Below are 14,776 nucleotides of genomic sequence, written 5' to 3'. Positions count from 1 at the left end.
TTTTTTGTGGTACAGCAGTCTAAGCCATAGCTTGTAAATATTACACGGTATCTCTACCTCCAAGCTATTTCCTCAGCTCCTGTAGGCAAGTTATGTGTATGAATTGCTAAAACATCTCCTTAAAATCATTTAACATTCCTCTATGTGTCTCTTTCTGTCTGTCTGTCTGTCTCTCTTATGTCTGTGTGCAGGTAAATCATGTGAAAACCTTTAGATTCTCATTTTTATGCTAATAAAGAAATTCAGTAAAAATTTCAAATAACTATGGGAATTTGTTTTTATTTAAATATTTTACAGATATTAGCTGTGATCATTTTTGAAGCAATAGTTTTCTTTGATGTGAACATTGTGATATCAATTAAAACATTTTATATACATTGCATTGTGTTTTACTAATAAATTTTGAAAATTATGATTGATATTTAAATAAAAATAGAGAAAGACTTTTCTGCATCTATTGAAATTAGCATGTGATTTTTGTCTTTAAGTTCATCATATATATTCTAAAAATTAAATATTATATGAATATGCATATGAATATATAACTGCCTTTGAAAAGTTTCATATGACAAAATTCTGTAGAACCAAATGAAAATATGTTGATATTTCTATAGCATTTTAAATTCATTTCTGAATCTAAACATCCTGCCACTAGGGGATATTTCAATCATTGAAGGTGTCAAGTACATGGGAATGATCCTCATTAAGCATTTTCATTCTCTGTTGTAGATAGGTGGGTTTAATGATATGTGTTCAATAGATGTCATATCTTTGAAACATTTAAACATACGCTTAACAGAGAATGATAATGTGACATACCTTAGCAATACTATGTGAGTGACTATGATCTTTAGTACATTAGTCTTTCTTAATAAAATGTTTGCATTTGCTGTTTTCGCTGTATGTTATATCACCAAATAACAGACAAGTAGCAAAAAGCCAAGCTGATATAGTGTTTGGAAATTTACCAAAAAACAATAATTCAGTTTTTCTTTCATTAATTTTTGTAATTGTATCCAAATACTGATATTAAAGTTGTAAAATTATAGGAACAAATTTTTATCAGTTAAATGTTGGTTATGCTGTTTGGAATTAAGGAAATTATAATTCTTACCTTGTAATACAACACAATACTATTGACATACAATAGTAAATGATAAAGAAGTTTCTTTTTCTGAGTTCAAGAGATTTTGTTTACTTGAAACAGAGGTCAAAAACCTTCCAAAATATATTCTCCTGTCATAAAACACTATTCTACTTAAGAAGGAATATTCTCTACTCTGGGGACATCTCCTTTCCCATGTTAATTTATAATTGTAGAGAATCTTTTCTTTCCTATCTGTCATGAATTTAGCCTACCAAGAACGACAAAATAAATTAACAACTCATACTTATTGTCAGTATTTGCTTTTGCTATTATTAAGAACTATTAGAATTGAAAACATCAGAAATTGGGAGCCGTACATTTTGCCACACTGAAGATTGAAACTAAGGCTTCCTGATGGAAAAGAAACAGCCACTGAATAAGTTTTCCAGCACTGTTATTTATTGAGGGAAGGGACCACTTGATGACAAAAAAAAAAAAAAACTTGCTCTGATCAACCTGCTTATGTATCCATAGTGGTTTCTGACACATCCTTATGTGTAACTGCATTTTAAATATGGTAAGACATTTTAATATAACTGGAAGTGTTCACTGTCTTGGAGAAGAATAAAATGTTTTTTCCACCACAAATCCAGCAACATTTTGATATGTCAAACATTTCTTTGATTCAAAAATATACTACCAGCCGGGCGCCTTTAATCCCAGCACTGGGGAGGCAGAGGCAGGCAGATCTCTGTAAGTTCTAGACCAGCCTGGTCTACCAAGTGAGTTCCAGGACAGGCTCCAAAGCTACAGAGAAACCCTGTCTCGAAAAACCTATATATATAACCACATTGCCCAGGATGGCATTCTTTATCTCAATTGATAATTAAACAAACAAAAAATAAAACAGCTGTCCATGTTCTTTTCTGAAGTATTTGATCCAGGAAAGGTATATAGAATTTCAACTAACAATTACTCATCAAAAACTAGTTACAAATCCACAGGAAATGGGAGGACTGATTTCTAAATTTACTGTCTAGCAAGACTACCACCTAGTGGCTAAGATTCTCAAGTCTTAACACCAATGGCATTTAGATGTCACAATCCAGAGTATCTCCTAGTCATTGAGGGAGTTTCCCATCAATGACTGCCCTCTTTGACTCCCAGTTCTTTGATTATATCCCCAACTACCCCCATATAAATATACATGAACTCAAATTCACAAACTAAATGGAAGTAAATATTGAATTACTCTGAAAATATGTTATTATTTTATATAACTATAAAATTGTGATTAGAAAAAGTATGATTAAGGACCAGGCATTATCATTCAGACTACCTGTTGACCTCCTTTCCAAAGATGGAACACTAGGTATTAATTTGCCAATTTGGATGATACAGCTTCCATTAATGTAATTAAATGTGGTATAACTTTAAGTCACTTTCTTTTCCCTTACAGTTATGTCACTACCTTTGATTCTATTTGTATTTTTGGTACAAAAGTAAGCAACAATTAACACATTGAATTTCGAAATTCATTTTTTATTTTAAGTAAACTTAAATGGAATGTCACTTTCACTTGGTAAAAGTCATTTGCAAAATGTTGTATCATTTACCCCGCCTCCCACATAATAAAGTCTCACCAATTTGACTAAGATTTTGCTGAACCAAGGCAACAATAGACATACTAAAGTGGACTAAGGAAAGTTCAGGAAGCCTTAACTATACAGCGCCAATAAAGACAATAATAGAGTGCTTGCACAGAAGAAATAGTTGTCTGTCTTTCCCAGAGAACACACCCCTTTTGGTCATTCAATACCAAGTATTCAGCCCTGAAAACAAAACAAAAAAAACATTATACAGACTGAGATGGCTGTATGTAGGAATATATATGTTTACACATTTACATATATTATGTAAAAATTAATCATAAAGGAGGTCATGAATTTGAATGGGTATATAAGAGAGACTGGAGGAAACATACGAATAGAGGATATGGTATAATTATAATCTAAAATATAAAAAATAAATAAAGTAAGTAGTGAATTTTCTATGAAGAGAAAAGATAAACCTTTTGATCTAGTGTTTTTTCACTGTTACCACTCTTAACATCTTGAAATTAATTTTAGATAAGGTAAGTTTGAAATTACCTTACCTAGTTTTCTTTATTTAAAGTTTACTTTCTAATTTTTTATTTCAGGTTTTCCATACAATATACTTTTATAATGTTTCCTCTCCCCTATCTCCTCCCAGATCCTTGCTAATCTTCTACTTCTCCCAATTTCATGCTCCCATTGAAAAATAATAAAAGAAAAACAAACAAAATAATTATAAAACATAGAGCCAGTTTATGTTGTGGCCAACACCTCCTCTGTTCATAACAGCCATAAATTAGAAGCAAGTTAGAAATCCATTAACCAATAAAAATATAATGCAAATGTCCTACATTCTCACAATATAATATTATTCAACTATTAAGAAAAGTAAAATTATCAGATTTAAAGTAAAAGAGCAAAACTAAAATAATCATCTTGAGCAAGTCAACCAGATATATAAAAAACACATGTGGGTGCCAGTTTTAACCTTTAGATATGTGCTACAATTGAAATAACCAGAAAGGTTAGGTACTTAGCAAGTCCCCAAAGGAAAAGAAGGATCTTCCAAGGAAGTAAAATGGAATATAGTATTATTTAATTTCATATATTTCAATCAATTTCCTTCATCTTTGAAGAGCATCACTAACGCAAAAGTGAAACACAAATTGGGGTGAGGATATAGTAATGTGACATAGTATAGTGCAAGGCCATGAATTCTTCCCTGGCACAAATAAAGAAAATGTAAGAATACATAATAATGAATGTGTAGGTTTATCCTTTGATATTTCCTACAGGTATGTATAAAAACAATAGGAACCACTCTCATAATCAGGATTATGAATTATGAACCTCAAGCTCAAAAATTTTCCTTGGTTTCCTTATTTATTAGTAACAAACAAAATTTGCAATTGCAGTTTAATTATTTTGTGAATATTTATTGAGCATAGATGAATTTAAGCATTCGTCATTATGATGATGAATGTATTCTCTAAGATACACACTATTCATTTGCTCTTATTGGATATACTAAAATAGTATTAGGCATTCATGTATGTCATTAACAATTTCAAATTTGAAGAGAATGCACACTTTTCTCTGTTGTGCTGTGTTGTTTATGATTTTCTTGTCTTAACATCTACATGGCATAATGTCCACCAGAGATTCTCAACTTATGATTCATCAATATAGTGGCCACATTTCCTTTGGGAATATACATAAGATTATTAGATCATTTGATATTCTTCTGTTTTAAATTCTTGAAGACGCACCATACTACTTCCATGAGACATGTATTCACTTATATTTCCTTTAAAGTCTGTAAGAATTATTTTTTCTTCTTAGTGTATATTCACACTTGCTATAGTATTTATTAACTAACTATACTAACACCGAAAAATGTTAGTATAGTTATTAGCTATACTAACACCGAAAAAATGATAGCACTATAAACTCATAGTCTGACCTTTCCTGATAATCTATGGTGTTTGGTATTGTCACCAATCATCACTGAATTGGTTTCTTGTCCAAAAGTAAAGCATATATCACAACTATTGGCTTTTGTTAACCTTAGTAACTTCATTCTGCTTTTCAGCAGAATATCATTACCTTCTTGGAGTTGTTCTATAGGATGCATTCATATGATTAGATTTGGCACCTTGTGGTGATAGGAGTTGACGTTGTTGTTTTCTATGGGGTCACTAGTTATTGCAAGGGTTCGATCAAGAGACAACCTCTTAGTTTATAATACAGACTTGCTAATGTGCCCCTTTCCTTCCTCTTCCTCATCATGTAACTATGTTATAACTATGTTCTTTCTTCTTTTCTTGTCATGTAATCACTTGTATTTCATGTAAGTTACATTTCCATGTAATTTTTCCTATTCACACCCAGCGTTCCATTTGACATGTTATTGTTATACTTACTGGTACACAAAGATGACTTGGTGATGTCTGTAGTCACTTGATGTGTATATTGCAATGCTCCAATTATGTTGCATACCTATTTTACTTGCTGTTGTTCTTCATTTGGTCACATTGTTTATGTAATTGCTTTATTAAATGCCCATCATAGACTGGAATGTAGTCATCAAACAACAAATAACACATGTTGGTGAAGATAGGAATTAAAATAACACACCCTGCTGGTTTTAATGCAAATCACCCAAACTTCTATAGAACCAGTATGGTGGTTCTTCCCAAGTGAATATCATTCAATCAAGTTCCTTAGCTCTACCAATCCCACTGACACCATTAAAAATGTCATAGAGTTATATATACATCAAAAGTGACTGCAGCATTCACAAGATAGTAGTTGTACAACCAACCCAGGTGTAAAATAGCAGAAATGCGTATATAAAAAATGAATCCTATATATACAATGGAAAATATTCCAAATATAAGGAAAAACAAATACATGAAATTTATCAAAAAACTGGATTAAATTCTAAGTGACCTATCCAATTTTGCCTAGAACGCAGAGTGTTTCTGTCCCTGGGTCTCTTTACATGTGTTGGGACATAAGGACAATTTTACCCAATATAAAATGTACTTTGAAGAAATTTCTCACTAGTCTCACCTTCCTCTTTGTCGTTTTCTCCCCTCCAACTTGTCCCCTGTATTATTATAGACATTTCACTTTTATTTTATGTCACCAATTCTGTACTATTTATAATAATTCATGGGTACAAATGTTAAATTAAATGAACATATCACCTGTTTTCCTATGCTGGGAAAGACTAATAATACCTGCAAGATAATCTTTTACTACATGAGTTCAATAAATTGACCCTGATATGTAGTAAATTAAATGTTATTTTATGCTTATTTTTCATGCATTCCACAAAACTTAAAAAATTTCTGAGCTGATACATAGATATTCATTGATTCATTCACTTATTTAGTCTCCTATTAAGTAAATCTTTTATATTTTATTCCACAATTTAGCCTATAAAGTGCAAAGTAATTCAGAGGAAAATTTCCTGAGGCAATTTGGGACAATACTATGATAAATTTACAGGTATGTATTCCTCATATATCAACAGATTAAATTCTGTTTTTATCCAATGGATTATGCAATAGACATTCCATTTTGTCTAGTAAATATATTTAAACATTCATTTTGATAATTTAATAATCAATAAAATGCATTTTGGTCAAATGTGCCTCCTGCTTCCTCCCCTGTAATTCCTCCCATGATGCCTACAACATTTTCCTCCTAATTCATGTATACTGTTTGGAAACTATTGAGTCCACTTAGTGCTGACTATATGGATGGGTGTAAGGATCATCCACCAGAACCTTGACAGCATCAGAAGAAAACTACATCATCTTCTCTGAGCACCATTACCAATAGTTATCAGAAGTGGGAAATCTGCTAATCTAAGTAAATTAATTATAATGATTTTCAAAAGTATCAATGACAGTTTTGTCTTATTGAGGGTTTCTTATGCTGTAAAGAGTTATCATGACCATGGAAACCCTTATAAGGAAAACATTTATTTGGGACTGGCTTACACTTCCCGAGGTTTAGTCCATTATCCTCATGGTGGGACATGGTGAGAAGCAGGCATACATAGTGCTAAAGAAGGAGTTAAGAAATCTACATATTTATCCACAGGCAGCAGAAACAACTCTGTCCCACACTGCACAAAGTTTAAAAATATGAGACAACAAAGTCCATCCCCACAGTGACGCACTGCCTCCAATAAGGTTACCGCTCCTCTATTAGTGCCACTCTCTAAGGGCCTAGAATTCAGACACATGAATCTATTGGGGCTCGGTCCATTGAAACCACCACAATCCACTCCTTGTCTCCTATAGGCTTGAAGCTATAACATAATGAAATTAATTTAGTTCAACTTCCAAAGACCCCAGGGTCTATAATAGTCTCAAACTTGTTTAAAATTACAATGCTTAAAGTCTCTTCTGAGATTCATACAATTGCTTAGCTGTAACCTATGTAAAATAAAAATAAAAATTCAGATCACATATTTCCCATATATAAAACAGCAGAGGGTATAGATTACTTTTCCAAGATGAAAGAAAGGGAGCATAATAAGGAAACACTGGATCAAAGAAAGACCAAAATCAAGGTGGACAAACTCCAAACTTTGTAACTTCATGTTTGATGTCTTAGCATTCTTCATTCTTCAGATCTCCAATTCCCTTCAGCTTTATTGCCTGCAACATATTTCCTTTTCTTGCCTGGTTTAGCTCTCTCTGAGCAGCTTTCCTTAGCAGGTATCCCACATCTCTAGCATGCCCAAAAATCTTGGATTCTCCAACACAATCCAGACTCACCATCACACCTTCACACAATGGCCTTTGTGGGACTCCAAACCTGTCTCAGTAACTTTCCTCAATCATGGAAAGAGATTCCATAATGCCTTTCTTCTATCCTGGAATTTAAAGCCAGAACTATATGGTCAAACCTGCTACTGCTTGATAGCCCCCTCATGCAATTTAGTCTTCACCAGTTTTCCATTTCTGGTGGTTTACTTTACTGCCTAAGCTTGACTGTCCTGGAACTTGCTCTATAGACCATCTTGACATTGAACTCATATATAAGCTTGCCTCTGTCTTCTGAGAGCAATGGTTAAAGAAATGTATCGCCAAGCATGGATCAAAGTTCTTTAGCTCCTTTTCATTATTTGGTAGCTTAGCTTGGTGGGGTCTAGCCCTGAGATCACCACTCCCTTTATTCCACTAACAGCTCTATGTACTTTGTTGGGTTCATGACCAGAGAATAGTGCAGAGGGTTGCAGATGGACATGTAGCAATCATAGTGCATCAGTCAAAGTTAAAAGAGAACATAGTCAATATGCACATGTGCTGATCTTAGCTGCTGCTTCTAAGGGTATATGCTGTCAGAACCCCAAGGACAGGCCAGTGAGGATGCCTGAATCCTAACATCCATGTTATTTTAATGCCTTGGGGTCTGTTATTTTATGCAAAAACTGAATGGATTATAATTCCAAATTTCTGGTTCCAAAAAATAACTAAAATATACATCTTTAAGAACTTTGAAATTGTTATAAATTATTTTGTTTGTAAATATGTGATTAAGCAGATTTTATTGTATCTCAGTCTTCATGGGGCTTTAGTATATGATCCAGTTTTTGATATTGAGTTTGCCCCTTTTTGCCTAAGGTTTCAAAGAAATAAATTCTGTATTTCTTTCAGTTACCCATTGTTTCTACTAGAATTGTACATTATTTCCCAACAGTTTGTTATGATCTTCTGAAGTGAGTATTAATATGTTAACATTCTATATGTACTCACAAGAAGTCTTATAAATCATTTTTTAAGTTATTAAAATGTGCTTTCTACTTCAGTTTATATATCAAAATTTTGAACATAGGTATTTTATTATGATATCTTATTAGGGAACATTTGATGCTGTTACAGATAGTTCTCCTTCGAACTTACAAATACGTTTTAAGGATACAATCTTGAACCCAATCACATTTTTTCCTGAAAACAAGATTGGAAGTCAACTATTTCTTTGCAATGAGTTTTCCCTGGACACTGATGAAGTTACCAGAATTCTACTTCTTTGTCTCTGTAATCATCATGGAATAAAATAATTTGACTTTGGAGTAATGATCAAACCACTCCTATCTTTTCTGAGTACTCACTCCACCTTATGTGACATGCACACACACCTTTGTGTAAAAGACCCAAATAAGCTCCAAACTGAAGATCAGAAAAACAAAGCAACTGCCACTAGCTCTTATATAAACCTCAGCTCAGACCAAAGGGAAGATCCTCAAACTTCTCCTGTGTGTATACAACAATTTAAATATAAAAATATATGCATGAGGACAAGATTAACTTATAAACTATATTTTATTGTAGAAAACACTAGGATAATTCAAAAGTAATTTTTCAAAATGTATCTATTGATATTGTCATTGTTCAAGTCTTGTTTAAGGCAACCTTTTCTAGTATCACATCATGGATAGTAGTCTTCTTACTCCTATAATCTTTCCCCTCTTCTGTCATGTTCTCTGAGTCTTAGATGTGAAAGCTGAGTTAATGATAATCAACTAAGTGCTACACCCTTCACAATCCAATGTTGCCTTACTGTGTCCAGTTATGATTTTATTTAGTAGCTTTCATTTGCTTTAAAGAAAAGTTTATTTGGCGAGGGTATCTGTCCTGAAATCATATACACACATAAAACACAAAAGACCCAAATTTTGCATTAATATATTTCTATATATCTATATAAGTATCTGTCTATCATCTATCTTCTATCTAGTGTCTATGTATCTATCATCTATCTTCTTTGTATATATATATATATTTCATTTATCTACTTGTCATATATCATTTATATATCAATGTATCTATTTATCATCATATAATCACATACCAATAGTAATCAAAGAAAAAGAAGCCATCATTTTGAGAGGCATATGTTATAGGTAACATGGGAGGAACTGGAGGAAGGGGCATGAGAGGGATTAAAGGAGAAATGGGAAACAGGAAATGATGTGAATGTATTTTAATTAAACTATATTAAATTTAAAAAGTAAATAAACATGATAGCACAGACACAGTTACCACTCAAAGAGGAATCTACATAGTTGAAATATTCTCGATAAGTGCGGAAGAAGCTGTTAATTCACTTTTACATAAGTCTATGGCTCTACATTTTCAGTAAAATTCTTCTCAGTGCTGCAATTACATCCTTGTTCCTAAGGCTGTATATCAGGGGATTGAACATGGGGGTCACAATTGTGTAGAACAGAGATAGTAGCTCATCAGTTCCTGCAGAATGAATGGATTTTGGCCTCAAGTAGTTAATGGTAGCCGATCCAAAAAATAAAACCACTACCACCAGATGGGAAGAACATGTGGAGAAGGCTTTTGCCCGCCCCATGGCTGTTGGCAATTTTAGAATGGTGGCGATGATTTTGCTGTAAGATGCAAGTATCAGCATAAATGGGGAGGCAACAAACAACATAGCCACTAAATAGACAGACAGCTCATGCATTGAAGTATCCCCACAGGCCAGCTTGAGAATCGGTGGAACATCACAGAAAAAGTGATCTATTCTATTAGAATTGCAGTAATGTAGAGAGAATATTCGGCAAGTTTGTCCTATCTGGACTGGGATGCCACCAAGCCAAGATCCAACTGCCATCTGAGTACACTTTGTTGGGTTCATGACCAGAGGATAGTGCAGAGGATTACAGATAGCCACATAGCGGTCATAGGACATCACAGCCAATAGAAAACACTCAGTAGCTGCCAGAATTAGGAAGAAAAACATTTGAATAGCACAGGCCAGAAGACAAATTCTTCTATCTTGGGTCCAAAGGTTGTACAAAATTCTAGGAAGTGTGACTGATACATAACAGATTTCCAGAAATGAAAAGTTGGCCAAGAAAAAATACATGGGCTTTTGTAATGCTTGGTCAGTTCTGGCTATTACAATTATGAAGCTATTTCCTATTAAGATAATCATGTACATTATGGAGAACATCCCAAAGAGAAATCCTTGTAGGTTGGGAAGGCCAGCGAACCCGAGAAATAGAAACTGTGTCACTGTAGTATTATTTTCCTCTGGCTTTTTCTCTGTGTACTCCATCTGTGGGGATGATTCAACCAGAAGTGCAATTATTTCCTTCCCATTATCTATAATTTTGTCTATAAACTGAAAATAGCACCATACTCTATGAGTGTATCCCATAGAAGAAACTGTAAAAAATGTGATAGGTTTTATTATTGGGTACTATATAGGTTGGTGAAGAATTTTCTTTTCATTTTTATTTTGTTTTGTGTCTAGATGTTAATGTAAGTTCAACTAACAATAAGGCATGCCACTTTTAATTCTCATCTAATCAAAGGCAGAACTCCGAATTAATTCTCTTTTGTTCAATTGTTCTAGTCTTTCAGTCTATAGTTTTCTTCTTACATAGTATTTTATTTTTTGCATGTGTCATTTTCACACTTCATGTTTTTCAGTTTCATATTTATTTTGTTACTTTTAATTATGTTTTCAAACAATGTTGTTTATCATGTTTTTCCTTTCACCCAAATGCTTCCATATCCTTCCTGACTCCCTACCATAAGTCTTACGTTCCTTCTGTCCCTTACTCTCTCTCTCCAAAAAAAAGAAAATCAAGCCAAACAAAAAAATAGTAGGACAAAATATTCAAACAAAACTATAAACCACCAATGATAAAACAAAATGTGGAGTCTACATTGTATCTTGCAACTCATCCTGAGCCTAGTATGCTGCTTTTATACCCAGTGACACTCCATTAGAGAACACAAAATTTCTATTTTCCAACGGGTATCAATTACAAATGACTGTTTCTTAGGGGTGGGACTTTATGTTTTCTTCTTCTTATAAGTGATAGGATTTTGACTGGTGTGAACCTGTGATGATCTACATAAGGAAATATTTTTAAACAATTTTTAAATAATTTAGGCAAGGGATATTATCTAAAAGTTTTTTTTCTCAAACTTTCTTAACCTCTTCCAAGTCTTTTATTGCTAAATAATTATTAGCTAATTACCATATAAAATGAGGTGCTATTAATATGTAAACCAATTCTTACCTTTCATTGTAAAGTCCATAAAAATCAATATTCATAACTTTTATTCAGATTTAAGGATTGTGGGGTATTCAGCTATTGATTTAGGCTACAGAAAATAATTTTTAGGGAGATCTGCCTTTATCAATTAATTAAAGTGGCAGAAAAAATTTTTTACTGCCGTTGATGGTCAAAAGAAGATCTAAAGAGAATGTGCATTTCTATACCCTGAATGTAGATCAGTTGTAGAAAGGGTATCACCCTCAGATATATTTGAGGTATTCCAGAAACATCGATATGTTCACTGATTGTCTTTATCTTTTTGGTTTCATTTGTTCTGTTTTGTCTACCGCATTGTATTAGTTTGTGCACACATTTCTTACTAAGTTCTTATTTGTCATAATTATGCTCATTTTGTCTCTAGACCTGTATTACAGTTTCACATGGTATCATGTATGTGTTCTCTATATTTTGTTTTTGCTCTTGTATTCAGTAGATGAATACATGATAATAGCATTAATTTCACCTACTGTTAATGAAATATCCCACAACATCATTTATTTTCAGTATTTGTTAATTAATTCCTAAATTAATCACTATTCATTCAAAGACAAAGGTGGATTTCAAGGAAAATACGAGGCAGACTACCCGTCATATTTAAACATTTATGTGTGGATGGTTTTCCCACAATAGCTATAAAGTATATGCACATGCTAGAAGGCTTGTGTTAAATAAAATAAAAAAAACCTGAAAACTTTCTCATGATAGCAATTAAAAACTATACTTATTTTCCATTTTAAAAATTTTCACATTAAATCTTAATAGACTAAAAGCAATTATTAAAATTAAATACCTGAAATTTTAATGAACAAAAATTAGTAGGTAAGAGTTCACATTATGTATGTATGTATAATGTATGATTTTACAGTCAAAAATGTTTACATTTTTTCATACTACATAACAAAATTCATGTAAATGTTTATTCAAATCTTTAACTCAATAGACATATAACTATAGAGATAATGATAAAAACTTTATTGATTCAATGAAAAATAGAAAGTATTATTTTTTTCTGAGTTTGGTCAACCAAATATTCTGGAACTGCTTACTTCAAGTGACATCCACAGAAAATGCCACCTTGATTTCTATACATTGTTCGTGCTCCTTCTTATACTTTAAATCTTTAGGTAATAGAATGCATCTCTACACTGAACTCAACTAGGTTTTTAACATATTAGAAAGAAAAATATAGCACCATTAACAGATTAACTTCCTCTACATATATAGAATATTTTTGTATTTATTTATTATTATCTGCTTTTTGCTTAGTTTTAGGTGAGGGAGTCTCACTTTTACATTGATAAAGGAACAAATAATTCTACTCACATTTATGATTTTTGACATTTAAGATTTCATGGAAAGTAAGAGATAGTGCATTTGAGTGATGTTCTTACAATCTCATTTTTGTTTCTTTGTGGTTGTTCTCTAATACAGGAAGTCATGTGTGTCAGACAACACCATCTCTAACCTGTATTCTTTGTACAATCTCTGCATAAACTTCTTCAAATGTTTGTAACATGTCTACTTTTATGTTTCTAGCAATGGGAAAACATTTTTTGGAAAACTTGAGAACTGAGTAATTGCAGTAAGGAAAAGATAACCAGTAGGCATGTCAAGGAAATCTAGGAATATTGGAGTCCCCTACCTTACCTTTCTTTAATTGATATCATTTATAAAGTACTGATTTCTATTGCTATAGATATTACTTTGATATTAACAGGATCACTTGTATCTAGATTAATTTGTCATCAGTATTAACTTTTAACAGTCAGGAACATTTTGAGTAACAGTAAGTTACCAAGATTTTCAATCATATTCATTAACATTTTGATAATCTGCTATATATTTGGAACTCCAAATTTAATACAGATAAATTTAAATATATTCCTAGTTAAAAAAGAAAATGATCTGGTACACATTAGCATGTAAAACACTATTAATAACAATAATTTTAAACATCTGTTCTTTGTTTTAAAAGTTTGCATTTTGTATTCATTTGATCTAATAAATGTCAAATATTGAAACAGTAAAAAGTCAAATGAAATAGTATTTGCAGTTAAAAAAACAGAAATCCATGATTTCTTTTCATTATTTTTTTGATTCTTCTCTAATGCTCAGGTAAAAATCATAAGAGTACAGCCACAAGTAAATTTAGTATCAATTTGTACTTGGAAATATAGCATTCTTACCTTTATTGATTGATAAATTTGAGAAACTGATGAAAAAATTAGTTCAATTATGTTTAAGAACTCTGTTTTGTCAGAGACTGGTCATCTTCTAATACATATATACCATTGGCAGAAGACACATTACCGTTTCAGTGGGAGCTGTTCACTACTCTGGGGACAAATTCCTTTGTCATGTTAGTTTTAATTGAACAAAACAAAATTTTGGTTGATAATCAAGGTTTTAAAAAATAATAAAATGAATAAATGAGGAAAATATCTCTTGGGTTACCATTACTATATACTTTTCATCTTTTTATTTTGTATGCAGTTATAAAGAAATGCCCACACAATTCTAAACAGACCGTGAAAGAATAATACTTGACTTTACATGGAAAAACAAAAGACCCAGGGTAGCCAAAACAACCTTGTACAATAAAGAAGCTTCCAGAAGAACCATCATCCCTGACTTCAAGCTCTATTATAGAGCTATATTCCTAAAACAGTTTGCTACTGACACAAAAAATAGACAGGTAGACCAATGGAATAGAATTGAACACCCTGATATTAATCCACATAACTATGAACACCTGAATTTTGACAAAGAAGCTAAAATTATACAATGGAATAAAGAAAGCATATTCAACAAATGGTGCTTGTGTTGCTGGATGCTGACATGTAGAAGACTGCAGATATATCCATATCTATCACCATGCACAAAACTTAAGTCAAATGGATCAAAGACCTTAACATGAATCCAACCACACTGAACTTCCTACAAAAGAAAGTGGGAGGTACCCTGGAATGAATTAGTACAGGA

At 32.4% G+C, this 14,776-nt stretch overlaps 1 protein-coding gene across 1 annotated transcript; it reads right to left on the bottom strand.

Moving 5' to 3' along the window:
* Nucleotides 1–9,834: 9,834 nt before the first annotated feature.
* LOC101825105 (olfactory receptor 10AG1-like) lies at nt 9,835–10,779 on the bottom strand. Its single transcript, XM_005065024.2, has one exon. It carries the CDS (start codon nt 10,777–10,779, stop codon nt 9,835–9,837), a length of 945 nt encoding a protein of 314 aa, XP_005065081.1.
* Nucleotides 10,780–14,776: the final 3,997 nt, after the last annotated feature.

This window comes from Mesocricetus auratus, unplaced genomic scaffold (genome assembly GCF_017639785.1).
Source record: "Mesocricetus auratus isolate SY011 unplaced genomic scaffold, BCM_Maur_2.0 Super-Scaffold_100004, whole genome shotgun sequence".
In the NCBI taxonomy this organism is placed as follows: domain Eukaryota; kingdom Metazoa; phylum Chordata; class Mammalia; order Rodentia; family Cricetidae; genus Mesocricetus; species Mesocricetus auratus.
The sequence above is the reverse complement of the archived record's forward strand: the minus strand, read 5'-3'. Positions and strand labels throughout refer to the sequence as shown.

Bases quoted from the DNA above. Each gene is read 5' to 3' on its own strand.
- LOC101825105 (XM_005065024.2), bottom strand. From the start codon at position 10,779: ATGGAGTACACAGAGAAAAAGCCAGAGGAAAATAATACTACAGTGACA.